Below are 26,649 nucleotides of genomic sequence, written 5' to 3'. Positions count from 1 at the left end.
TGGCAGTGTTCTAGGTAATTAAATTGTCAGAAGTCTGACTTCAGAATAAACTATGTTTGGGTGTCCAGTTAGATTTGAAATATGGCCCTCTGCAGTTGTGTTTTCTTCATCCAACTCATCACAGGGTATGCTAGCTATATATTAATATATGAGGAAATCACTGCAGGGTTGTTAATGAAACCTGTTCCTGCCCCCATGGCTTTCACAGGTGATATTAGTAATTTGTTAGATTCTATTTTGTGGGTGTGGTGCATGCCCAGAAATTGGAATCTTTTTTGCCATGTAAAAGTTCAATATTGAAATATTAAAAATAAATTGATGTGTGGGATTTCCCTGGTGGCACAGTGGTTAAGAATCCATCTGCCAACGCAGGGGACACGGGTTCGAGCCCTGGTCCGGGGAGATCCCACATGCTGCAGAGCGACTAAGCCCGTGAGCCACAACTACTGAAGCCCACTCGCCTAGAGCCCGTGCTCCACAGCAAGAGAAGCCACCACAATGAGAAGACCGTGCATCACAACGAAGAGTAGCCCCCGCTCACCACAACTAGAGAAAGCCTGCGTGCAGCAATGAAGACCCAACGCAGCCAAAAATAAATACATTAAAAATAAATTGATGGGGCTTACCTGGTGGTGCAGTGGTTGAGAGTCTGTCTGCCGATGCAGGGGACACGGGTTCGTGCCCCGGTTCGGGAATATCCCACATGCTGCGGAGCGGCTAGGCCCATGAGCCATGGCCGCTGAGCCTGCGTGTCCGGAGCCCGTGCTTCGCAACAGGAGAGGCTACAACAGTGAGAGGCCCGAGTACCGCAATAAATAAATAAATAAATAGATAGATAGATAGATAGATAGATAAATGTGTAAAAGATTGCTAGGGTATAGTTCATTAAAACAAATTGATTCTTTTTGGGTGTGCTGGGTCTTAGTTGTGGCATGTGGACTCCTTAGTTGCAGCATGCGAACTCTTAGTTGCGGCATGCGTGTGGGATCTAGTTCCCCAACCAGGGATCGAACCTGGGCCCCCTGTATTGGGAACCCACTGGACCACCAGGGAAGTCCCTAAAACAAATTGATTTAAATCATTTGTTAGGAAGTTTCTAATTTTTTTTTCCGGCAAGAAAATAATTTTTGTAGGTTTGATAATCATCTTTGTATATATTCTCAATAGCCTAGGGATAAATAATGTTCTATTTATATCATCTCATCCAGAAGACCAGTCTTCATCATTCTACCCTATGTTTTTTATAAATCCTCTTCCTAGCTCTCCTGTATTAGAGGAACTTTATATACAGTATTCCTAATATCTCTTTGTAATTTCAGCTCTGCCAACTTTGTAAGAGACTAATGAGGAAGAGTGCCATTTCTTTTCTAGTATTGAATCGTCAAGAAATTTGTGAGGGAAAATATAGCTCAGAGAAGATGTGTCTTCTACGTCCAAAGTTTCATTTAAATTGAAAAACATCATGACAGAGCCTTGGTGCCTAAAATGTTTTGACTGTTAAGAAAACAAGTACCCTGTGCTTCTGATAAAGGAGGTAAAATCCCTGAGGTACTTAGGAAGGGAGCGGAGAGGTGGAGCAGTTGCTTCAGAATTTCAGGAAGCCCTCTCCTTCCCTTAGTAAGCCCTGTTGTAGCCATCTCTGTGGGGTCCAAGGATGTGTTTAATTTGTGTGCTGTTTAGCATTGTGGCTTTTATGGTTCTCTTGACAGTGGAGTAGATTGTTAGTGAACAAAGGATATTTTTGAAGTACCCAAAGTCCACACCAGGACACTATGTTAATTGTTTTGTTTTTGTAGTTTTTCATTGTTGTTTTTTCAGTCTTTTGCTTCTGAAGACAAAGTAGATGGAATCTGATTAGAGCACCCCAGTTTGACTTGTGAACTGTGGAAAGGGGTTGTAATTTTTACCATTCCTGGAGGATAAACATACGTCACAGGACTTACCTAGTGGCGCAGTGGTTGGGAGTCCACCTGCCAATGCAGGGGACACGGGTTCAAGCCCTAGTCTGGGAAGATCCCACAGGCCGCAGAGCACCTAAGCCCAAGAGCCACAACTACTGAAGTCCACGCACCGAGAGCCCGTGCTCTGCAACAAGAGAAGCCACCACACTGAGAAGCCTGCACACCACAACAAGGAGTAGCCCCTGCTCTCCACAACTAGAGGAAGCTGATGCACAGCAACGAAGACCCAAAGCAGCCAAAAATTAAAAAAAAAAAAAAAAATATATATATATATATATGTGTCACCATTTCTTACATAGTTCATTTAGCATTATGGAAAATTGCCTTTTATTCCTTGTGATAAGAGCATCTTTATTCCGCTTTCCCTTCTTAGCAATCAGCCATTGTCTTCTTTTTCCCTCCTCTTATCTTCTTTTGTAGTTATGTAAATTATTACTACTAATTGAGATCAAAATAGATTTTACCATATGAGTGTTGGTTGACATAAAAAGAGAGCTACTTAGGGCTTCCCTGGTGGCACAGTGGTTGAGAGTCCGCCTGCCGATGTAGGAGACACAGGTTCGTGCCCCGGTCCGGGAAGATCCCACATGCCGCGGAGCGGCTGGGCCCGTGAGCCGTGGCGCTGAGCCTGCACGTCCGGAGCCTGTGCTCCGCAACGGGAGAGGCCACAACAGTGAGAGGCCCGCGTACCGCAAAAAAAAAAAAAGAGAGAGAGAGCTGCTTAAAATTTGTGTGAGTTAGTCATAGGGGAACATTTGATGTATCTGTTATATATTGTCTGTGCTAATGCCCTCCCAGATACCATCTTTGCTCCCCAAATTTAACTAAGATTTGGGGCTGTGAACTTTCACGGTAAAATAGTAACCTTACTGGATGATCATCATTCTAAATGTTGCTTATCTCTGAAGGTTTACTTTGGGTTTTGTCAGTGATTTTTCATATATACTGAGGGCTATCCTGTACAGTATGCAGACCCTGCACAGCACAGCCGCAGGGAGAGAGAGCCCTTCTTGTAAACTGCAGTGTTGGTGGTTTCCCGTAGAGTTGGACAGTGAGGCAGCCTACTATACCTACCTTTACTTTCTGTGGTACTGCTTAGTTTTATTGGCATTATTGTTTAAATTGCGTTTTGATTCAACTATTATGTAAGACTCTCAGGTAACCTCCAAGAGAATTCCTCTTAAACCTATGTGCCGTGAATTGTGTGTCTGTCTGGATTATTTTGGACGTATTGAAAAGGGGCATATAGAGTGTTGAGTCTGTATTCAAAATATGAAGAATGTACAACTTAAGGTTTATAAATCCCATTAATTGGGAGATAACAGATTCATTGTTATTTTGTTTTTCCCCACACACTGACCGGATATCCTACAATTCAGTTCTGTTCTACGCTACGTGTCTACCCCTCAGGTTCTAAAATTTCCTAGAACAACTCGTAAAACTCAGGAAAACACTGCTTGCCTTTACTGGTTTATTAAAGGCTACTACTCTGGAATAGCCAAATGGAAGAGATTCATAGGACAAAAAGTATGTGGGAAGGGATATGCAACTTCCATGCCGTCCCTGGACACAGCATCCTCCCAGCACCTCAGTGTCTTTACCAACTGGGAAGCTCTCTGAACCTCATCATTTGGGGATTTTATGGAGGTTTTATTACATAAGCATAACGTATTAAATCATTAGCCATTGGTGATTGAACGCAATCTCTAGCCCCTCTCCCCTCCCCAGAGGTTTAGGGGTGGCGCTGAAAGTTCCTAGCTTCAAATCAAGGCTTGATGGTTCTGGTGACCAGGCCCCATCCTGGAGCCATTTAGCCCATGCCCACCGAGAGTCCCCTCATTAGCATGAACCTAGGTATGGTTGAAAGCATCTTCTTATGAATAACAAAGGCTGCTCCTATCTCTTAGGAAATTCCAAGGGTTTTAGGAGCTTTGGGTCAGGACCAGGGACAAAGACCGAATAAAAATCTTTTTTTTTTTTTATTACATCACATTTAACTGTACCGAATAGCTTATAATAATTTAAAAAAACTTAAAATGTTCAACAATAAAGGATTGATTAAATAATGAAACAACACCATATAGCCATAGAAACTGTTGTATGTGTGTAGACGCAGAAAGGAGTTTGTGTGGACTTTTGTAAATTTGATTAGCAAGTTTAGCTGTCTCCAAATGCAAGGATTTGTTTGTAACAAATAAACTAGCAGAAGAATTCTAGAAAGTTGCCAACACAATATAGGCAGTATACAATTTATGAAAAGGTTGTGTCACAAAAAAGTTAGCTGTTTGAAATTCTGAATACATTTTCCTGAAGAATCAATGTTACAAGTATTCTGGATGCAAGTCAGTCTAAAGCCGCCTTATTTTACCCAATGGAATTCTTCAAACATATGTAGTATCTACACTTATATTTATAACAATTTTATGAGTTGATTGCATTTTAAGTTCAAACTAGAGTCACTCAAAACAGATCTTCCTTTAATAGAATCAGGATCATATATTGAACATAACATAGCATCAGATATTAGACTCTGGCCTTTGGTAATTTGATAACTAAATCTTCCGAAAAGGAAATAGATCTCTCCATGTCCTTTTGCCTCCAAAAGGATAGGATGGAAATACTTCCTTCAGAAGTTAGGAACTGCTTGTGGTTATCATTTGCTTTTTTTTAAAATTATTCTAAAAGCAGTCATTTAGGGACTTCCCTGGCAGTCCAGTGGTTAAGATTTCGCAGGGGCTGCGGATTGGCTCCATCCCTGGTCCGAGCTAAGATCCCACATGCCTCGCGGCCAAATGACCAAAACATAAAACAGAAGCAATATTGTAACAAATTCAATAAAGACTTTAAAAATTGTCCATGTCAAAAAAAAATTTTTTTTTTAAGCAATCATTTAGGGACTTCCCTGGTGGCACAGTGGTTAAGAATCCATCTGCCAGTGCAGGGGACACAGGTTCGATTCCTGGTCTGGGAAGATCCCACATGCTGCAGAGCAACTAAGCCACCACAACTACTGAAGCCCGTGCACAGCAAGGAAGAGTAGCCTCTGCTCACCACAGCTAGAGAAAGCCCGCGCACAGCAACGAAGACCCAGCACAGCCAAAAGTAAATTAATTAATTAATTAATTTTTAAAAAGCAGTCATTTAAAAATAAATACCAATTTAAAAGTAAATGATAATATCTTCAACTTATTGTCAAATGGTTTAGAAAGTATTTGTATACACGTGCAACACAAAGCACATATGGCCAAAAAATTAGCAGTTTGTGAATGTAGATGAAAGTTACAAGATTTTTGAATTCTTTCAAATTTTCTGTAAGTTTGAAATTAAAAAAAAAAAGATGGAAAAAAATTAACAGGAATATTCCTTTAGCTCCAATCCCCAACTCTTTTCACCTCTCCAGAGATAAAATCTCTATTAAAGGTTTTTTCAAGCATGTTTTTTAATCCATTTACAAAGATGTATAATTGTTAGCATAAATGGAATCACAGTATAAGTAGGATTATATACTATATTTACTGATATCCTGCTTGCTTTTTAAATTTAACAGTATGTATTAATTTTCTATTGCTTCTGTTACCACAAACAACACACTTAAAACAACACAAATTTATTAGCGTTCTGGAAGTCAGAAATGGGTTTCACTAGGCTAAAATCAAGGTGTTGGCAGCTCTGCGTTTCTTCAGGATGCTCTAAGGGAGAATCAGTTTTCTTGCCTTTTCCAGCTTCTAGAGGTCGCCTGCATTCCTTAGCTCATGGTCCCTTCCTCCATCTTCAAAGCATCTTGAAGCATAGCATCTTCAAATATCTCTGACTGTCTCTTCTGCCTCTCTCTTATAAGGAAGGACCCTTGTGATTACAAGGGTCCGCCTGGATAATCCCCATCTGGAGATAATCTTAGGTGCAATGTCCTTTTGCATTGTAAGGTAACATTGACAGATTCTAGGGATTAGGAGATGGACATGTCTGGAGGGCTCTTATTTTACCTACTATATAGTATACGATACCTATCTTGCTTTATCAATATATTATAAATCTACGATTCTTTTTTACAGCTGGATAGACTGATGTAAAATTTATTTGACCAATCTTCTGATGGATATTTAGGTTTCCGATTTTTATCCTTCAATAAGTCATGTTTCTGTGAGTATTTTTGTACTTATCTGTGTGAATATCTGTGTATTCGTGGGATAAATTCCTAAAACTGAAATTTCTGAGTCAGTGTATTGTTGATTTGATAATACTGCCAAATAGTCATCCAAACTGCTGTACCAATTTACAGTCCCACAGCCAAGCCCCATACTCTTGTCAACACAAAATATGAATAATCTTTTTCATGTTTTTCAATATATGAGTAAAAACTTTATTATTTCAAATTGCATTTCCGTGTTTAAATAAGAGATTGAGGGACTTCCCTGGTGGTCCAGTGGGTAAGACTCCGCGCTCCCAATGCAGGGGGCCTGGGTTTGAGCCCTGATTGAGGAACTAGATCCCACACGCATGCTGCAACTAAGAGTTCACATGCTGCAACTAAGAAGTCCGCATGCCCCAATGAAGATCCCACCTGCTGCAACTAAGACCTGGCGCAGCCAAAATAAATAAATAAATATTAAATGAGAGGTTGAGTGTTGTCATACTACTTTATTTTGGAATTTTCTAGATTAAACTTATCAAATGAATACAAAAAAAAAACCACACAATGTGAGAGTTGTGAGTTAAGTTTTATTTGGGGCAAAATGAGGACTATAGCCCAGGAGATAGCCTCTCAGAAACCTCTGAGGAACTGCTCTGAAGAAGTAGCAGGAGAGGTTAGTATACCTGTGATTTTTTTTTTTTATGGAGATTTTGTTTGTTTGTTTATTTATGGCTGCACTGGGTCTTCGTTGCGGCGTGCGGGCTCAGTAGTTGTGGCACACAGGCTTAGTTGCCCCTCGACATGTGGGATCTTAGTTCCCCAACCAGGGATCGAACCTGCATTGCCTGCATTGGAAGGCAGATTCTTTTTTTTAAGGAAATACCCTAAATCTATTATTATTATTATTTTATTTATTTATTTTACTTTTGGCTGCGTTGGGTCCTCGTTGCTGCCCACGGGCTTTCTCTAGTTGCGGCGAGCGGGCTTCTCATTGCGGTGGCCTCTCCCTGCAGAGTATGGGCTCTAGGTGCACAGACCTCAGCAGTTGTGGCACACGGGCTCCAGAGTGCAGGCTCAGTAGTTGTGGCGCACGGGCTTAGTTGCTCTGCGGCATGTGGGATCCTTCCGGACCAGGGCTCGAACCCGTGTCCCCTGCATTGGCAGGCAGTTTCCTAACCACTGCGCCACCAGGGAAGCCCTGAAGGCAAATTCTTAACCGCTGTACCACCATGGAAGTCCCAGTATACGTGTGAGTTGGTGAAGGGAGATGTGTGCAATCAGGCACACATTTTGACAGAGGGTTGCTGCTAGTCACGAGGAGCAGATGTCTCCGTTAATGATTTTAGTGCTTTTCTAGATATGAGAAGATGCAAGACATTGGGCTCAAATCTTCTGAAAAGATCTAACTATCTGAAGGCCCGTTCTGCCAGTTTTTCCCAGAGCACAGAGTGCCTCATTCCTGATCTCCTCCCTGAACTCCTTTCAGGGTGTGTTGAAGGTCAGTGACTGCAGTGGCTAGTGACCTAATCCTTGTAGAGGCAGATTGCAAGTGATAAGTTTTAGTTGGCAAACTTTTTGGATCCTAAAGAGCAACATACTTCATGAAGTATTTGTGAGAATTTGAGTCCGTTATGTTTATATTTATTTAGAAGCATGTTTATTCCATACTAAATACTTTTAAAATAAATACTGTACATAAAAGTTAGTGGTTTTCCAAAAGAAATTATTTTGTGATAATTACCAGTACTTCTTAGGTGTTATATATTGGACTTTAGTGTTTACATAAAATACAATAATTTTCTTGTTTCTTTTTTTTTTTTCCCCTTGTTAAAGTAAGAATTCTGAGTTGGGAATTTTTTTTAGCTCTGTAACTACCAGCTTCATAGCATCGGCTTTGAATTTATGTCTTTCCCTCTGTGGCACACCTTGCCTTCCCTCACACTTTTAAGATTAGCCAATATAAAAGTGGTATCATAGAGAAGACACAGAGAAATGTGAAATGTAGCTTGAGATTATGTATGCCCAGCCTTCAGTTAATTGATGTTAAGTAACTGATCCTTTCAAACTGAAATGTTGATTGCTTCTGGAGGTGGACGCAGGGAAATTTAAACCTTTTCAATATAGAACTAGATCACCTGTTAAAAATAATCATTATTAAAGTCCTTTTATAATCGGCTCTCATGTGACTAGTGGCACCTTGATTACCTTGAGATGTGGGGAAATGAGCCATCATGTCTTTCCACATTAAAGATGGAATCTAAAAGTGATTCTTACCCCTATGTTTTTCCAACTTCAGTGTATTTATTACTAATGCAGTGCAAATTCCTGCTTAAATATACTTTGAAAGAAAATTAAACATAAGACACTTAGAACTTACATCAGTATGATAACCCAAGTCCTCAGCATTTAATTCTGCCTTCCTCTCCAAAAGTCTCATTGAAATAACAACAAAAGAAACCCCATAAGCAAAGGGAAAATGTTAGTAAACCTAGGGAATGCCAGAAACCGTGGGCTTATACTAAAAACTTTGTTATTTCTACAAGACAAACAGTATTAGAGAGACTTCATTGATCACTTCTCAGTCTTGGGAAAAAAATAACCTAAAGTGGTGGTTAATGCCCATTCACCTCCCTAACAACCCATCGAAACCATAGACTCAAAGCTTCAAGTATTGGGAGCAAGGGAGCCAACTGATGGGAAGCAAATCTAGAACTTGGCCCAACTTCTTAGGCTCCTTTGTTGGATCTCTCCTACTCAGTTCAGGAGGATATTGGTTTTTCTCAGGGCTCCATGTCTTCAGTTACCGTCTATTTGATAACAGCTCCCACATGTACATCTCCAATCCAGTCACCACCACCACTACCCACTACCCTTGTGCACATCAAAGTTAAACTCCTTTAAATAAAAAAGGGGAAAAAGGCTTACTAATTTTTTTTCCTCATTTTTTCTTTCTTTTTTTCTAGGGTTTTTTTCTTAAACTTTATGTATCTATTTATTTATGGCTGTGTTGGGTCTTCATTGCTGCTCATGCACTTTCTCTAGTTGTGGCGAGCAGGGGCTACTCTTCGTTGTGGTGCAGGGCTTCTCATTGCAGTGGCTCCTCTTGTTGCGGAGCACGGGCTCTAGGCGCGCGGGCTTCAGTAGTTGCAGCACGCGGGCTCAGTAGTTGTGGCACACGGGCTTAGTTGCTCCGTGGCTTTCCTCCCTTTTTCTTTTTCCTCTTCTATACCATAGGTTTGCTGAAAATGGCATCAAGAAGTGTGGCTTATCCTTAGTTCTGTCATTCAGAATTTGAAAGCATTTTTGTCTGCCAGGATATAATGCTGCCTTTGATCATCAACCTGTTGGCTAACGTTCCTTACCATTTTAGGTTGAATTCTCTTACCCGCCCCTGATTCCAGGAGATGGACATGACAGTCACACTCTACCTGAAGAATGGAAGTATTTGCCATTCCTTGCCTTACCAGATGGCGCACACAACTACCAAGAAGGTATGTAAACAGACAGTGGAGCAATCAGTAGGTGGCTTTTTAAAAAATTTGCCACGAGTCTGAGTACTTTGGTAATGAAAGACCTTTGGCCTATTGTGACTATTCATAAAATATTTAAATGCTTCTTTGGAGATGGCTAGTTAGTCATATACTAGAGGATCTGCAGAGAAGTGCCAGGCTTATATTGGTAATGGTTGGTGGACACTGGCCACTCCTTTGCCAAGAGCTCCGGCCAAAGTAAGTAATTAGCCATATTAGGACATCTGCTACTGGTAGCACTTTCTGCATTTAAACTTCAGACTCCTCTCAGAGACAAACTAAGGAGCTTTACCTGCACCAGCTGCAGACTGATTGGAGCTCTAGCTTCGTCCTCTAGTGCCCACCTGAAAACAGCTGGGATTGCTTCTCCACCTCTGGAGCACTGCCATCACAGTGCTCTGCTTAAAAGTTGGCTTGCATGCATGGGGAGCATGTTAACACCCTCAAGGAAAGCAATGCTGTGAAGTTAGTACTGAGTCTCCTATCACCGTATAGATGAGTGCTTTGAATGGCTTAATGAAGAAATAAATATACTATACTTTATCATGGTATTAGAGGCTCTACCGAGACACAAGATTAAACTTGGTTTGGCAACTTATTTTTCTAATATTTACTAATTTTTGTATGAAATGAAGCAAATATTACTCTGCAGTTTAACATAAAATTAATTTTTAAAATTTATATTTATTTATTTTTGCTGCATTGGGTCCTCGTTGTCGTGCACAGGCTTTTTCTAGTTGCAGAGGGAGGGGGCTACTCTTCGTTGCGGTGCGTGGGCTTCTCGTTGCCCTGGCTTCTCTTGTTGCAGAGCGTGGGCTTCAGTAGTTGTGGCTTACGGGCTCTGGAGCGCAGGCTCAGTAAACGTAGCGCACAGCTTTAGTTGCTCCACGGCATGTGGGATTTTCCCAGACAAGGACTCGATCACGTGTCCCGTGCATTGGCAGGTAGATTCTTAACCACTGCGCCACAGGGAAGTCTCTAACAGAAAATTAAAATGCTGTACTTTTAACCTCACAAGACTTCTTTTTTAAACCTTTTTATCATGAAAGCTTTTAAACATACAGAAAAGTTGGAAGAACAGTAAATATTCCACAAACTTTCTTTATATATGTGTACAGTTTTGCCTATACTATTTGAAAGTCAATTGCAAACATCATGACACTTTAAATACTTCAGCCTGCATCTTGTAAAAATAAGATCATTCCCTGGGATGACGTTCGATTCTTTTACCACAGCTAAGAGATTCAACAGTAACTCCATAATACCATCTCATATCTAATCTATGTTCAAATTTCCCCAATTGTCCCAAGAATTTCTTGGATCTATTCAAAATTTATGTGTTGCCTTTGGTCTGTATGATTCTTTTTTTATATATATATAAATTTATTTATTTATTTATGTTTTTGGCTGCATTGGGTCTTCGTTGCTGCATGCGGGCTTTCTCTAGTTGCGGCGAGCAGGGTCTACTCTTCGTTGCGGTGTGCGGGCTTCTCATTGCGGTGGCTTCTCCTGTTGCAGAGCATAGGCTCTAGGCGCGTGGGCTCAGTAGTTATGGCTCACGGGCTCTAGAGCTCAGGCTCAGTAGTTGTGGCACACGGCCTTAGTTGCTCCGCGGCATGTGGGATCTTCCTGGACCAGGGCTCAAACCCGTGTCCCCTGCATTGGTAGGTGGTTTCTGAACCACTGCACCACCAAGGAAGTCCCTAAGGATAAACTTTTTTTTTGTTTCTTGTTTTTGGCCACACGGCTTATGGGATCTTAGTTCCCGACCAGGGGTAGAACCCAGGCCCTTAGCAGTGAGAGTGCAGAGTCTTAACCACTGGACCATCAGAGAATTCCCTGTATGATTCTTTACTTTCTTTTTATCTGGAGTAATCCTGTATAATAAAGTATTTTCTGAGAAAAATGATTGTAGTCTCAATTCGACCTGTTATGATTCAGCCTCTTGGGCTTTTTGTCATGCGTGTACACTGGAAGGCAGTGAGAGGAATTCTAAGAAACCAGTGGTTGTGATGCTAGAAATAAGTCTGACATGTGTTACTTCATCGTTTTTGTTTAAGTGACTGCATTATAATAACGTCAAAGTTCATTATTAATATGGGTAGTCCACTTTGGTATTTACCTTTTTCTGTATATCTCTTAGATACTGTGTTTTTTCACTTGCCACCCAGAAATGGAAATGGAGCCACTGTATATGGTATCTCTTGCTATCGACAAATTGAAGCCAAGGTACAGTTAAAATGAATAACACCAAAAAACACTAAAAAATTGTTTAATTGTTGGCCACTTAAGATGTAGAATTTGGGGAAATACATAATCTTTATGTTTCATGTGGTACCTGTGATACTGTTTTAAAGTTTTATAAACCATGTAGCTGTATTCTCTATAGTATCAGTTTAATTCACATGAATGTTTTTCTAAGTTGACATTGGCGACTAATTATATTTGTATTGTATAATATTTTGTACATTGTTTTTAGATATTGATACCAAAATTATCCATTTGTCTTCAAAATACTGTATGTCAATTTCATGGTGTCCTTGAGTTTTCTATTTCTAGTGTTTGGTATGTAACTTTAAAAAATGGAATGGTAATGAGTGTTGTATTTTTTTTAAGGAACATTCTAGAAGTAATGGAAAGTACTTATAGTAGCTGCAAACTACTTGCAAGTTATCTTAATTATATATAACTAAGATTTTGATCATTCTTAAACTTACCTTCCCGCTTAATGCCTAACTTACTATAATATCTCTAATTAATAAATTTAAATAAATCAAGATGGGTAGCTTCCCCTTTCCTGGTTTGCTTCTGTGCAGCACCGTTCTTTTTGTGGTGGGGATACCCTTTCTGAGTAAAGATCTCTTTCCTCTTATGAAATGATTAATACTCTGAAGTAGTGAGACTTTTCAACCTCGGCTTCACTGTTGGAATCACCTGGTGAGCTTTAGATACTTGGGATGACTAGGTCCCAACTCCAGAGATTCTGATTTAACGTTCTGGGCATCAGGAGTATTAAAAGTTCCCCAGGTGATTCTAATATGTAGGCAAGACTATGAACCGCTGCTCTAAAACAATGGTTTTTAACCAGAACTACATGGAGACTCTTTTTTTTTTTTTTTTTTTGGCCAAGAGATTTTTTTTTTTTTTGGCCACAGCATGCGGGATCTTAGTTCCCTGACCAGGGATCGAAGCTGTGCCTCCTGCAGTGGAAGCACGGAGTCCCAACCACTGGACAGCCAGGGAAGCCCCAAGAGACTTTTTTTTTTTAATTTAAGTATACTTGCCAGGCCTTTCCTTCTACAGACTGAAGTAGAATCTCTGGTAGTAGATCCTAGGCAATTACAAAGTTTTAAAAGCTTCCTCAGGTGGGTAATTAACTTAGTAAGTCTTTAAAAATTTTCTTTCAGCTTTTATAATAAACATTTCAAACACGCAGATAAATTAAAAGAATTGCACAATAAACACCTGTATACCCACCATCTACATTCAACAGTTGTTAATGTTCTACCACATTTGCTCTGTGTGTGTGTGTGTTTCCCTCAGGCATTTAAAAGTAAACTGCACGAATAAATCCCAGCATACCCAAAGTAGTTACCTACTGTGAAATAACCCTCCATGCGCAGGGCCTGGAACATAGGACACACCCAGTAAATGTTTGTGGTTCAAATGAATAACTGAGTTTAAAGATAAACCTGCGAATAATTACGCATTTGATTTCTTCGTGTACCTTACATCTTATTAGATGAGATGAATTGAGCTGTTGCCCTTTCTTGGAAATCTGTTCCTTTCACTACCTCTTATCCCCTGTAAATTGTATAACCACTAGTAAAATTATTCCTCTGATGCTGTTGTCATTAACAACAGTTCTCATGCTCTACATAGACAGCCTTTAAGTGGCATTTCATACTGCGTGTCTCCAACACCTCTTGAGTCTGACCCACTCCAGAGTATATTGGGGTTGCCCATTCCTCCAGGTTGTTCTCACCTCATATGATAACCAGACAGATAAAGCAGATATCAGAGAGCCCTAGAGCCTAGGAGAAAGCCTTTCCTTTCCTTTTGAACAAAGCTGAGACCCGATGGATGAATCCAATCAAGGTAAAGAGGTAGAAACAGATTGAGGAAAGGCTCTACTCTTGATGTAATCTAATGACGAATCATCAGTCTTCAGGCAGTTGAAGACACTGAGACCCCATGGTCCTCAGGACAGATCCAAGGAGACGTCAGGCAGTACACTGGGGGGGAAGAGTCATTCTTACTGCCCTCACAGCCTTACCTGAGGTTGATCAAGTCCTGTTTCCTACTTGCAGAGAACTGCAGATATCTCATGTAGTCATCTTCAGAATCACCAAGGCTTGAGTTACGGCTCAGGGCTGGGCTACAATACAATACAGGTGTGCCAGGGTAGACTCCAGTAACGTAGAATAACCAGCTTAACAAAACTGCTGACAATTCTTGCATCTCTGGAGAAACAAGCTGTTAAACTGTCCCTTTCTCATCAGAAACATTAATCTCCGAAAGGGGTGTCCATTTTAAAACCAGAACCAGGGATGACTGATTTGCATTATGGATGTGGCAATTTACACATCAAGTAATCTCCTCCAGACTGAATTCCCTGAGAGTAGAGATTGTCTCTCACTGTTATGTTCCCATTGCCCGCCAGATTCTGGCAGAGTGCTCTGGCTGACACTTATTCATTCAATAAATTGAGATTCTCAATAAGTGCTTTTAATTAAGTGTAAGATACTTTTTCTGATTGCTGTGTTATATTGAAAAATAATTATTTTTAAATATGTCCATGAAATGTTTTTAATAATGACTATTTGTTTATAATAGGCATTGAAGGTACGGCAAGCAGATATCACCAGAGAGACCGTTCAGAAAAGTGTCTGTGTTCTAAGCAAGCTGGTAAGAGACCAAGTAACCTGTTAATGTTAAACACTCATGGCAGCTTTTTATTTGATGATAAAGCATTATTAGAATGAGGAGAGGTTTATGAAAACAGTGATATATTAAAATTAGAGGCTTATTGTTGATGCTCTTGCATCTCCTCTTTGCCTTTCAGCAGGTTCACTCTCATTTCCCCTCTGCCCAAAACTACTTAAGAGGGAGGAAATCTAATAGATCAGTTTTGGGGAAGGAGGTTGATACGTGAGCAAAATGAGGCATCTGATATATTTAATTTATCCAGCTTTGTTTTGTTCTCGAGACTGTAGATAAGTAATATTTTACTAAAATTCAAAGTATCATAATTACTCAGATTTTATTGATGATACAAAAGTGCATGGCTCTTTGCAGTGAAAAATTGTATCCCTAGCTTGCTCTTTAAAAACTGAAAATGTGTGGGCTTCCCTGGTGGCGCAGTGGTTGAGAGTCCGCCTGCCGAGGCAGGGGACACGGGTTCATGCCCCGGTCCGGGAAGATCCCACATGCCGTGGAGCGGCTGGGCCCGTGAGCCATGGCCGCTGAGCCTGCGCCTGCGGAGCCTGTGCTCCGCAACCAGAGAGGCCACAACAGTGAGAGGCCTGCATACCGCAAAAAAAAAACACAAAAAACTGAAAATGTTTGAGGAAAGGAAATGACATAATGAATTGTACTATAACAACACTTTAAAATTGTTTCTTCTCTGTACAGGTTGATCAGATGCAAGTTTATAATCATTTTAACTTTTTAGTTTTCAAAAGAAAATATATAGCATTTCTTATTTTTCATAGCTGTCTCTATTAAATCATTTGTGATGTCCCATTTGTATTATTAATGGGTTAATAACACCTTTACCAGTAACACCAGATGCCTAGTTCTACATGTAAAATATAGTCCCCCCACTTCTGTTTGTGGGAAAAAATATCTAGATATCTATCATATTAATTATCTTAGATCTATATGATTACTGAGTACAAATGTTTCTGCAGTTAACCTAACGCAAAACAGAATATTTCATTAGCCTAGTCACCAAAAAAACTATGGTTTTATTTAATTATTTCTTCTGCAGTTGTTCCAGTTTCTTATATTCACAGACAATTTAAATGTAGCTTGCTTAGTACTAAGCTTTAAAAAAAAACCTGAGTGAGAATAATTTAGTACTATGGACCTTACTAATAAGATTTTGAGGATCAGGATATTTGTTCCAAGAGAGTAATTTTTTGTTTGTTTTTTGGCTGCATTGGGTCTTCTTTGCTGCACGCGGGCTTTCTCTAGAGCAGCAAGCGGGGGCAGCTCTTCCTTGCGGTTCACGGGCGTCTCATTGCAGTGGCTTCTCTTGTTGCAGAGCACAGGCTCTAGGCGCGCGGGCTCAGTAGTTGTGGCTTGCGGGCTCTAGAGCACAGGCTCAGTAGTTGTGTGCGTGGGCTTAGTTGCTCTGCGGCATATGGGATCTTCCCAGACCAGGGCTTGAACCCATGTCCCCTGCATAGGGGGGCGGATTCTTAACCACTGCGCCACCAGGGAAGTCCCAAGTAATTTTAAATATAGGGCAAGAATAGTCTCCTAGGAAAGGAATGGTTATAAAAGACTTCAATATCAGAAAATTGGTAAATTGCTAATCTGATTCCTGTACACAGTTTCTAGAAGGGTAGCCTGAAAAAATATACATCAGTGAATTATTGTTTTTAATGCTGGACCAGATGACCAAAGTATAGGAGTGCTGGATATTGAATAAACACAACATGTTGAAAGGCTTCCTGAATAATTCTTCAAAGAACAGTAATAATAATAACAAGTGCCACTTATCAAGTGCCTATATGTCAAGTATTCTATACCAGGCACTTTTTAGATATAGTTGTCATTTTAATCCTCGTAAGAAGAGAGATCTAAGTATTTATTGTTCTCATTTCACAAATAAAGATATATCTCAGAGAAAAAATGTCTAACTCTCATGAACATGTAACTGCTATGTGATAAAATTGGGGTGAAAAGCCAGTTTTATCAGACAGATAGAGCCAGCTCACACAAAAATGTTTGGTGGTTCATAGTGCATTTTAGTCTATATATAAAAATATATTTAGATAGAAATAATGATATATTAACCGGGATATTGGGGGAGAAAACTATTCCACTATTACTTGTTTTAACTAATTAGAGTATATATTCAACATTAGTCTCTGCATCCTAAAAAGGACACAGAAACCAGAAAACATCTAGAACAGAACATAAAAGGATGGAAATGGTAGGAAGAAGGTTTTAAATAGAGAAATAAGAATTAAGGAGTAACTTTTTTCGGATATACAAAAGAATATGATATAGGATATTATAAAGGACACAGACTAGTTGTTTTAAGCCTCTATAGAGGGCAAAAAAAGGGGAAATGAAATTAAATTTAATCATGAATGTTCAACTGAATATAAGAATTAGTGCTATAAGGATGATTAAACGTTACTACAAGCTAGCAGAACAGTGTGCAGGATTACGATATGTTTTAAATTTTATGATAATGATGGCTAGCATTTAAGTGCTTTCTATATGCCAGATACTCTAGAAAGTGCTTTTACCTGTGTTATTTAAGATGAGAAAGCCCCAGAAGATGTACTGTCTTTTCATATACTCATGTTCACATCAGTCAGCAGACATGGAGAGGTTAAGTGCCCAGAGTTACGCAGCTGAGTGACTGCAGCAAGACCCAGGAGGTCTGTGCTCACTCTCAACCCCGGTGCTCTGAGTGGGTCAGGCACTTTGCAGCTGCAGTCCAGGAGCTAGAACAGTGACTTAACGTTCAGCTGTGAATAATAAGATACTAAAGTTGTCAGTAACTTTTTCCTTCTCAGTCTTTTCAAGTTAAAAAGTCGTGGGGTGTTTGTTTTTTTTACTATTATCAAACTAATGGTAATTTCTCTTTTTCTTTGAGCCTCTCTATGGCTTACTTCAAGCAAAACTTCAACTCATTACGCATGCATATTTTGAAGAGAAGGATTTTTCCCAAATTTCCATTCTAAAGGTAACTTTATCCCCCCCCATAGATGTGTGTGAAGACAGATTGATGAATCAAGTAGATTTTTAATAGTGTGAGCTAATCATTTATTAGCTTAAGAAGGACATTCTTGTTTGAAAATAATATTGAAGAGCCAATGATCATCCCAAAATGTACAGTTCATACTTATTAAACTTAATGAAGCCATCTTTTATTAGAAAATAATGATTGACAGTTGACTGACATAAATGTTTCTGTTAATGGATAATAGCCCTTTCGCTATGGCATTTCTTCTCTACATTTGTTATGTTATTAATACACTGAGCAGTATGTTTATATATCACATTTCTGGATCCTAACTCCCATACTAAAAAGCACAGAAAAACCACATTCCTACTTTACTGAAGATGGATAATATGTTTTTCTTGAGGCTGCCATGGATGTATAGAACATGGATCTCTCCTGGATTCTAGTGAGAGTAGGACAGTTAGTTATTTAGCAAGGAAGTAGAGGAAATTTATCCTAGGAATCCGTACCACCATGGAAATGAATCAAGCTCTGATATGTAGAGGAAGAGAAGGAAGGATTGCTGGAAACTGGCAAGTTTCAGAGAGACAAAATTGCCTCAGTTAAAGAACCAATTTTCCCTTGGTCATCCTATTTCTAATTCAGTGTCTAAAATGATAGTAAAGTGTTCTAAACTGAATTTTTATTTTATAGGAGCTCTATGAACATATGAATAGTTCCCTGGGAGGAACTTCATTAGAAGGATCCCAGGTATATCTTGGTAAGTCACTTTTTTACAAGTCAGAAGAAATGCCCTCGTTTCTTTTTGTTTGGCATGCTGAGTTGCATGTAAAACTTCATGATAAGCATTACGTTTCTATATGGGATCTAAATTCTCCAACATTTGATGCTGCTGCTTCCTTAAATATCTTCTGAGACAGTATTTGCATTAAGAAGGGTTGTAACATACTTGTATCAAAATTTACAACTATTAATTGTATAAGGAAAATTTCTGCTTTTCAGAGTAATAATGGAAGTTTGTTTTCCTTACGTTAATGCTGACCAGGTCAGTTCCCTGTCATAACACAGAGGGAGAGCAAGAGAGAGAAATCTGCTTATTAGCTCTTTTCTATTCTAAGATTTTTCAAGTTGAGGGTTTTATGCTATTTTGACAACCCAGAACATTCATTTGTGTGTTAGGCACTCAATAAATGTCCTTTTCATGTTTTAAAAAAATTGTTGATCACATAGTGATTTACGCTTGCTCAATTCCCATTTTAGCATGATGTAGCCAAACCCTGGAACTTCACTTTTGCAATCCTGTGTGTAATGTAAGCTGGTTACAAAGCTCCTATTCTGAGAATATGTTTTTCTCTAAATTAATTTATCTTGTCTTATGGCAGATGATCAGAGAAGATTGTGATTCAGAAATAGTAGCCTATGGGGTGTAGTGACCAAAAACCATGTTTAAATGATTGACTGCCACAGTAGTACAAGCTTCATAGTTTCTAAACTTGGGTAATTTGTAAGATGGCTGGAAAATGGGGAGGTGTTAGAGCTGCATGACCACAACACGAGCCACTAGCCACATGTGACTGTTAACATTTAGATTAGAATTAATAGAAATTAAATAAAATTTAAAAATCAGTTTGTTAGTCACACTTGCCATATTTCAAGTGCTCAGTGACCACATATGGCTACTCTATTGAACAGTGAAGATTTAGAACATTTTCATTATTGCAAAGTTCTATCGCAGTGCTGTTTGACTGTTAACAGTATTTGATAAATTCTGATTATGTGTGTGCATGAGATATTACATAAATATTTAAATATTTGCATATTCCTACTTTTACCTGCCTTTCTTTTGAGGAGGTTAAAACTTTCTTTGACAAAAACAGTAGTTGGTAGTCATAGATTAGCTTTTTTTTTTTTTTTTAACATTATAGGTCTATCTCCTCGAGATCTTGTGCTTCATTTTCGACACAAGGTATGATATGTTATTTAATTTATGACGTACTAAAATTACTTAACTGGGCAAATTCCACAAGCTGCATGGTCTAATGCAGAGCGTGGCATAACTGTGTTTTAGTTTTCCTGAGACAGCTGTCGTAGTGATACAAAGTTGAAAGTGTTCGTAGTGCTTATATGGTAGAAATTTCTAAAAGTATACAAATAGTGTCATTTATTTCTGTGCAGGATAGGATACTTTTTTCTATGGTTTTTGTAATTTTGGATATCATGAAATCAGAGTGGAAAAAAACTTCTTTTTTTGACAGGATGTTGAGTATCGTTCCCTGTGCTATAGGACCTTGTTGTTTATCCATTCTCTATGTAATAGCTTGCATCTACCAATCCCAGACTCCCAATTCACTCTTCCCACACACACACGTGGCAACCACAAGTCTGTTCTCTATGTCTGTGAGTCTTTCATAGATAAGTTCATTTATGTCATATTTTAGATTCCACATATAAGTGATATCTATAGCGTTTGTCTTTCTCTTTCTGACTTACTTCACTTAGTATGATAATCTCTAGGTCCATCCATGTTGCTGCAAATGGCATTATTTCATTCTTTTTTATGGCTGAGTAGTATTCCATTGTATATGTATACCACATCTAAAAGAAACATGTTTTTATCTTGCAGAGTATTTTATATGTTGCCCTGAGAGTGAAACATTTTCCAGTAAAATATCTATACTTATATCTTTTGATCTTTATTCTTAAGGCGTCTGTTGACTGGGACATACACACATTGATCATTCACTTAACAGCTGTAATGAGTATCTGCTCTGTGAATGCCCTGGACATCCAGAAGTAAATGAATAGTACCTTAACTTTAAAGAGCTTGCAGATATTTCAAGCAAAAATGGCGCAACTTATTCCAAAAAGTGCAATTTGATAGCAATTTAAGTGGTATTCACATTTTTAGAGGACACAGGAATTTCTCAGTATAAGTTCATAATTTTCAATGTAGTGTTTAAAGCTCTAGAATTATTTAATATTATTGATTCAGTGATACATGGTTATGTTTGAGGAGAGGCAAAGGCAAATGAAAAATAGGCTTGAGTTTCTTATTTTGATAGTTTTTTTTTCTTTCTTCAGGTCCTAATCCTGTTTAAACTAATTCTTCTTGAAAAGAAGGTGAGATTTGAATGTTTAGAATATTTAATATTTATTGACATTTCTTAAATACTATATAAAATTGAAACTAATGGTAAAGTATAAATTAAGACTTTTTTGGCCATAAAAGTACAGTGGGCTAAAGCACATATTTTTGTCCACTACTATAGAAGTGTAAATTCATGCAGTCTCTTCTGGGGGCAATTTGATAGTATTCAGTTATCAGAATGGTTTTGACTATAGATAACAGAAAGTTCTCTTGATGGATTGATTGATTGCCATGCCGTGCCATGCGACATGAGGGATCTTAGTTACCCTACCAGGGATCAAACCCATACCCCCTAGAGTGGAAGCACAGAGTCTTAACCACTGGTCCACCAAGGAAGTCCCGAAAACTCAATTTAAATTGACTTAAAAAATAAGGAAATGTATTGGCTCGCTTCAGACTTCAGAGTGGATTGACTGAATGGTTTGACAATGTATTTAAATACCTAGATTTTTTCCATCTCTTTGTTCTGTGGTCCACAGTGCTTGCTTTATCTTGAGCCTAACTTCCCTTGTAGTGTAGGATAACTGCCAACAGTAATTGAACTATGTGCTTCCTTAGCTATAACTGGTGGCAGAGATAATACCTCTTCGCACACCATTTAATAAGGATTCTTCCTGTCAATTCCTTTGGGCCTATGAGGCCATGTGCCTACCCAGAACCAATAATTGGTGCCAAAGAAACGCCTGTACTGATTGGCTTAAACCTGGGTTCCAGACCACTCTCTAGTACAAAGGGATGGGATTGCAATGATTTTAGATCAAAGATTTAGATGAGGGATTTTAGACCAAGAGTCTACACACTAGGCCCCAGGGCCAAATCTGGTCTACCACCTATTGTAAATAAAGTTTTATTGGAACATAGTTACAGCCATTCTTTTCCTTATTGTTTATGGCTGCTTTTGCATTACAGTGGAAGAGTTGAGTAGTTGGGACAGAGACCAAATGGCCCACAAATGAAAAATGCTTACTATCTGACCCTCTATAGAGAAGTTTGCTGACCTCTGGTTTAGAGTAATCAGGAGCCATCCCTGGATCTGTGGCCAGTTGTATACACTGTATTACTGTGCTCAGTAAAGTAGGGTGGAATGGATATTGGAGAGTCAGCCATTCACAATATCCAGTATATTTTGTTTCCATAAAAATGTTTATCCGTTTGGCCCAGTAATTGTTCTCTTAGAGGTTTAATTTCCAGAATTAATCTTAGTTGATGCAAAGCTCTATCTAAGAGATTCTTTCAGTCATTTTTAATAATGAATTATCAGTGACTAAGTAAGTATTGATTTATTTTGTATATAATTTCCAAACAACAAAAAAGATTCTGGGTGGGTTTTTTTTTATTGTTGTAAAGGTGTTTCATGGCATGTTAAGTGAAAAAAGTTTGCCCAGCTACATATCAAGCCCATGATTCCAATTTTATAATTAAATATATATTAATTGAAAAGAGTAGGAGGAAAGACAGCAACAGTGTGGTGAGAATATTGGCTATATTTTTAAGAAGGAAATACACTTTTCTGTATTCTAGCTTTCTGGATGAATATGTATTCTTTCTTCAAACAGAAAAAAAGTAAATTTTTAAAAAGTGAATGAAACTAACATGTACTAGTACAGTGTTTCAACCTTTCAAAATAGTTTATACTTGTAAAATACACATAACATATAATTAACCACCTTAACTATTTTTAAGTGTACAGTTTCATGGTGTTAAGTATGTTCCTGTTGTTGTACTATTATCATCCATCTTTAAAACTCTTTCATTGTGCAAAACTGAAACTCTGTAGCCATTAAACACTAACTCCTCGTTCTCCCTTTCTCCCACCTGCTGGCAACCACCCTTCTACTTTCTGTCTCTATGAATTGGGCTACTCTAGGTTCCTCATATAAATGAAATCATAAGTGTTTGTTTTTGTGACTGGCTTATTTCACTTAGCATAGTGTCCTCAAGGTTCATCCATGTACAACAGATGTCCGAATTTCCTCCCTTTTTAAGGATGAATAATATTCCATGTATGTACATACCACATTTTGGCTGTCATGAATAATGCTGCTGTGAACATGGGTCTATGTATGTCTCTTCAAGACCTTGCTTTCAGTTTTTTGGAGTGTATACCCAGAAGTGGTATTGCTGGATCACATGGTAGTTCTATTTTTAATTTTTTGAGGAACTGCCATCTTTTCCACAGTAGCTAAATCACTTTACATTCCTAATAACAGCGCATAAGTGTTCCGATTTATTCTCATCCTCTCCAACACTGGTTATTTTCAGGTTTTTTGATAGTAGCCGTCCCTAATAGGTATGAGGTGATATCTCCTGGGTTTGATTTGCATTTTCCTAATGATTAGTTATGTTGAGCACCTTTTCATGTGCTTTTTGGCCACTTGCATATCTTCCTTATAGAAATGTGTATCCAAGTCCTTTGCCCATTTTTAATCAGGTTTGTTTTTTTTGTTGTTGAGTTGTAGGTTTCAAGCTTTTTATTGCAACCCATAATAAAAAATGTTTTTCATTGAAACTTAGAGCACATGTGGATACATGTATCTGAAACAAAATTTTGCAAAATAATATTTAGCCTAGCCACATGCAGTGGCACTTATGATCAAGTAGACTTTATTTAATGTGGCAAATCACAGGTACACACTTTTTATATTGATTTAATAAAGTAAGGACATCTTTTAATGCAGTCTTGGTTTCTCTGTACTTGCAAAGCATTCAAATAAGCAATGTGTAAGGAGAGCACAGGAGATGATGGATGTTACGCTTTACTGGATATCACTTAGTGCCACTAAATGATTTAATGGTTTAAAAAAAGAAAAAACTCTCACCTGAGCAACTACATGCTTGTTTTTTCCCTCTAATTTAATTATCACCAGCATTAGTTTTAGTGCACTATCTAACTGAACCCTGTTCCGGATTAATTTTTGTCAATTTTTATTCTGAAAAATGTCAAACCTACAGGAAAGTTGATAGAGTAATATATAATGAACACTTTTATACCCTTCATCTGTGTTTATGAGTTGTTAACATTTTGCTTTTGCATTACATTGTTTTATATGTGTTCATTTTTCTCCCTGAATCATAATAATTTTAAAGTAATTTGTAGACACCATGGTACTTCATCCCTAAATACTTTAGGACAGCAGTCCCCAGCCTTTTTGGCACCAGGGACCAGTTTCACAGAAGACGGTATTTCCATGGATCGGAGGCGGGGCAGGGGGGATGGTTCAGGCAGTAATGCGAGCGATGGGGAGTGGCATATGAAGCTTTCCTCGCTCACCTCCTGCTGTGCAGCCCGATTCCTAACACTCCCTGGATATATTTCTTAAGAATAAGGGTACATTCCCACAGACAAAATATCATTTTCACATTCTAGAAATTTAACATTGATATAATAAATGCTATCTAATGTACAGTCCATTTTCACATTTCCCCAGATGTCATAATAATGTCCTATAAGCTGGTTGCTTTTCTTAATCTGGAGACCAAGGATCATTTATTGCATTGTTAGCTTTCTTTAATCTCAAACAGTGCCACCACCTCGCTCTTTTTTTGTTTCTCTTTGTTTTTATGACATTGACCTTTTAATTTTTTTTTTTTTAAGAATCCAGATTAGTTGCATTATAATATTAGATTTGTCTGATTGTTGTCACTAGTTTCAGATTAAATTTTTTTGGCAAGAATACAGGTGGTGGTGTGTCCTTCTCGGGGCATCACATCAGGAGCCCCATAACTGTTTGTATTATTATTGGCAATGTGAAATTTGATGATCTGATTCAGGTGGTGGTTGCCAGGTTTCTTTAAATTAGGTACTTGTTTTTTCTCTTTGCAATTAATAGGTAAACTGTGGGTTGATAAATTTGAAGATATGTGGATATCCTGTTGCCCAACAACCTTTCACAATAGTTTTAGCATCCATTGGTAATTTTTACCTGAACCATGATAGATGCTTGGTGATTTTCTGATTCTATCATAAATTCTGTATGTTTTAGCTGTTACACTTTTGTAAAGAAGAGTTTTCCCTTCTCCCTTCTTTTCTTTTTTCTTGTTTTAAAGTATCATTGTGGACTCATGGATTTTCTGATTTAATTTTGATTGACTCCATTTCAGGTTCTCTTTTATATTTCTCCAGTGAATAAATTGGTGGGTGCCCTGATGACAGTGTTATCCCTTTTTCCAGGTAAGAGCGTAGCGGTTTCTACTCTTCCTTTTTATAATTTGTCCTGGACCTTTTTTAAAAAAATTAATTTATTTATTTTTGGCTGCATTGGGTCCTTGTTGCTGCGCGCGAGCTTTCCTTAGTTGCGGAGAGTGGGGACTACTCTTCATTGCGGTGTGTGGGCTTATTGTGGTGGCTTCTCTTGTTGCAGAGCACGGCTCTAGGTGTGCGAGCTTCAGTAGTTGTGGCACATGGGCTCAGTAGTTGTGGTGCCGGGCTTAGTTGCTCAGCGGCATGGTGGATCTTTCTGGACCAGGGCTTGAACCCGTGTCCCCTGCATTAGCAGGCGGATTCTTAACCATTGTACCACCAAGGAAGCCCTGTCCTGGACTTTGTTTTTTTTAATATTTATTTATTTTTATTTTTTTGAATTTTATTTTATTTTTTATACAGCAGGTTCTTATTAGTTATCTATTTTATACATATTAGTATGTATACTTATTTATTTTTGGCTGCATCGGGTCTTCGTTGCTACCCGCGGGCTTTCTGTAGTTGTGGTGAGCGGGGGTTATTCTTCGTTGTAGTGAGCGGGGGTTATTCTTCGTTGTAGTGCGCGGGCTTCTCATTCCAGTGGCTTCTCTTATTACAGACCATGGGCTCTAGGCACGCGGGCTTCATAGTTGTGGCACATGGGCTCAGTAGTTGTGGCTCGCAGGCTCTAGAGTGCAGGCTCAGTAGTTGTGGCACATGGGCTTAGTTGCTCCACTGCATGTGGGATCTTCCTTGACCAGAGCTCAACTCCATGTGCCCTGCATTGGTAGGCGGATTCTTAACCACTGCTCCACCAGGGAAGTCCATGAACCTTTTTTTTTTTTGTCCATGAACCTTTGAATGATAAAAATTTTCAAGGAAAAAGTGGTTAGGGTTACCATTCTATTTTTTGTTTTTCTCCAGAAGTTTATTTATTTTTATTTTTTAAAAAAATATTTATTTACTTATTTGGCTGCACTGGGTCTTAGTTGCAGCACGTTGGATCTTCGTTGCGGCACATGGGATCTTTTAGTTGAGACATGGGGTAATCTTTTTTTTAATTAATTAATTAATTTTTAAAAAATTTATTTTATTTTTGTCTGTGTTGGGTCTTCGTTGCTGCGCACGGGCTTTCCCTAGTTGCGGCGAGCATGGGCTACTCTTCGTTGTGGTGCACAGGCTTCTCATTGCGGTGGATTCTCTTGTTGCAGAGCACAGTCTCTAGGTACACAGGCTTCAGTAGTTGTGGCTCACGGGTTCTAGAGTGCAGGCTCAGTAGCTGTGGCGCATGGGCTTAGTTGCTCCATGGCATGTGGGATCTTTCTGGACCAGAGCTCGAACCTGTGTCCCCTGCATTTGCAGGCAAATTCTTAACCACTGTGCCACCAGGGAAGCGACATGAGGGAATCTATTAACTGTGGCATGTGGGATCTAGTTCCCTGACATTTTCACTTTGGCCATGGGTTTCTCTTTTGTCTGACATTTTCTTTTCTCTCTCGTTTTTTTTTTTAATTTATTTTTTTATAAGCAGGTTATTATTAGACATCAATTATATACACATCAGTGTATACATGTCAGTCCCAATCTCCCAATTCATCACACCAACACCACCCCACCCCCCGCTGCTTTCCCCCCTTGGTGTCCATACATTTGTTCTCTACATCTGTGTCTCTATTTCTGCCCAGGAAACTGGTTCATCTGTACCATCTTTCTAGGTTCCACATATATGTGTTAATATATAATATTTGTTTTTCTCTTTCTGACTTAC

The 26,649-nt window shown here is 38.7% G+C and overlaps 1 protein-coding gene across 4 annotated transcripts in view; it reads left to right on the top strand.

Annotated features, from left to right (window-relative positions):
• Window positions 1-26,649, top strand: part of AVL9 (AVL9 cell migration associated) — a 63,512-nt gene that overhangs the window by 9,291 nt on the left and 27,572 nt on the right. For 2 of the 4 annotated variants that reach the window (XM_060305438.1, XM_060305439.1), the window contains exons 2-9: window positions 9,464-9,584; window positions 11,767-11,852; window positions 14,460-14,531; window positions 17,464-17,553; window positions 18,247-18,313; window positions 19,479-19,519; window positions 20,635-20,673; window positions 24,803-24,872. In XM_060305438.1, coding sequence (XP_060161421.1) covers window positions 9,464-9,584; window positions 11,767-11,852; window positions 14,460-14,531; window positions 17,464-17,553; window positions 18,247-18,313; window positions 19,479-19,519; window positions 20,635-20,673; window positions 24,803-24,872 — 586 coding nt within the window. The remainder of the gene's footprint in view (window positions 1-9,463; window positions 9,585-11,766; window positions 11,853-14,459; window positions 14,532-17,463; window positions 17,554-18,246; window positions 18,314-19,478; window positions 19,520-20,634; window positions 20,674-24,802; window positions 24,873-26,649) is intronic. The other 2 variants (XM_060305440.1, XM_060305441.1) reach the window with 1 other exon arrangement.

Source organism: Globicephala melas, chromosome 9 (genome assembly GCF_963455315.2).
Source record: "Globicephala melas chromosome 9, mGloMel1.2, whole genome shotgun sequence".
In the NCBI taxonomy this organism is placed as follows: Eukaryota; Metazoa; Chordata; class Mammalia; order Artiodactyla; family Delphinidae; genus Globicephala; species Globicephala melas.
Note: the sequence above shows the minus strand (reverse complement) of the source record. Positions and strands in the feature narration are given on the sequence as shown.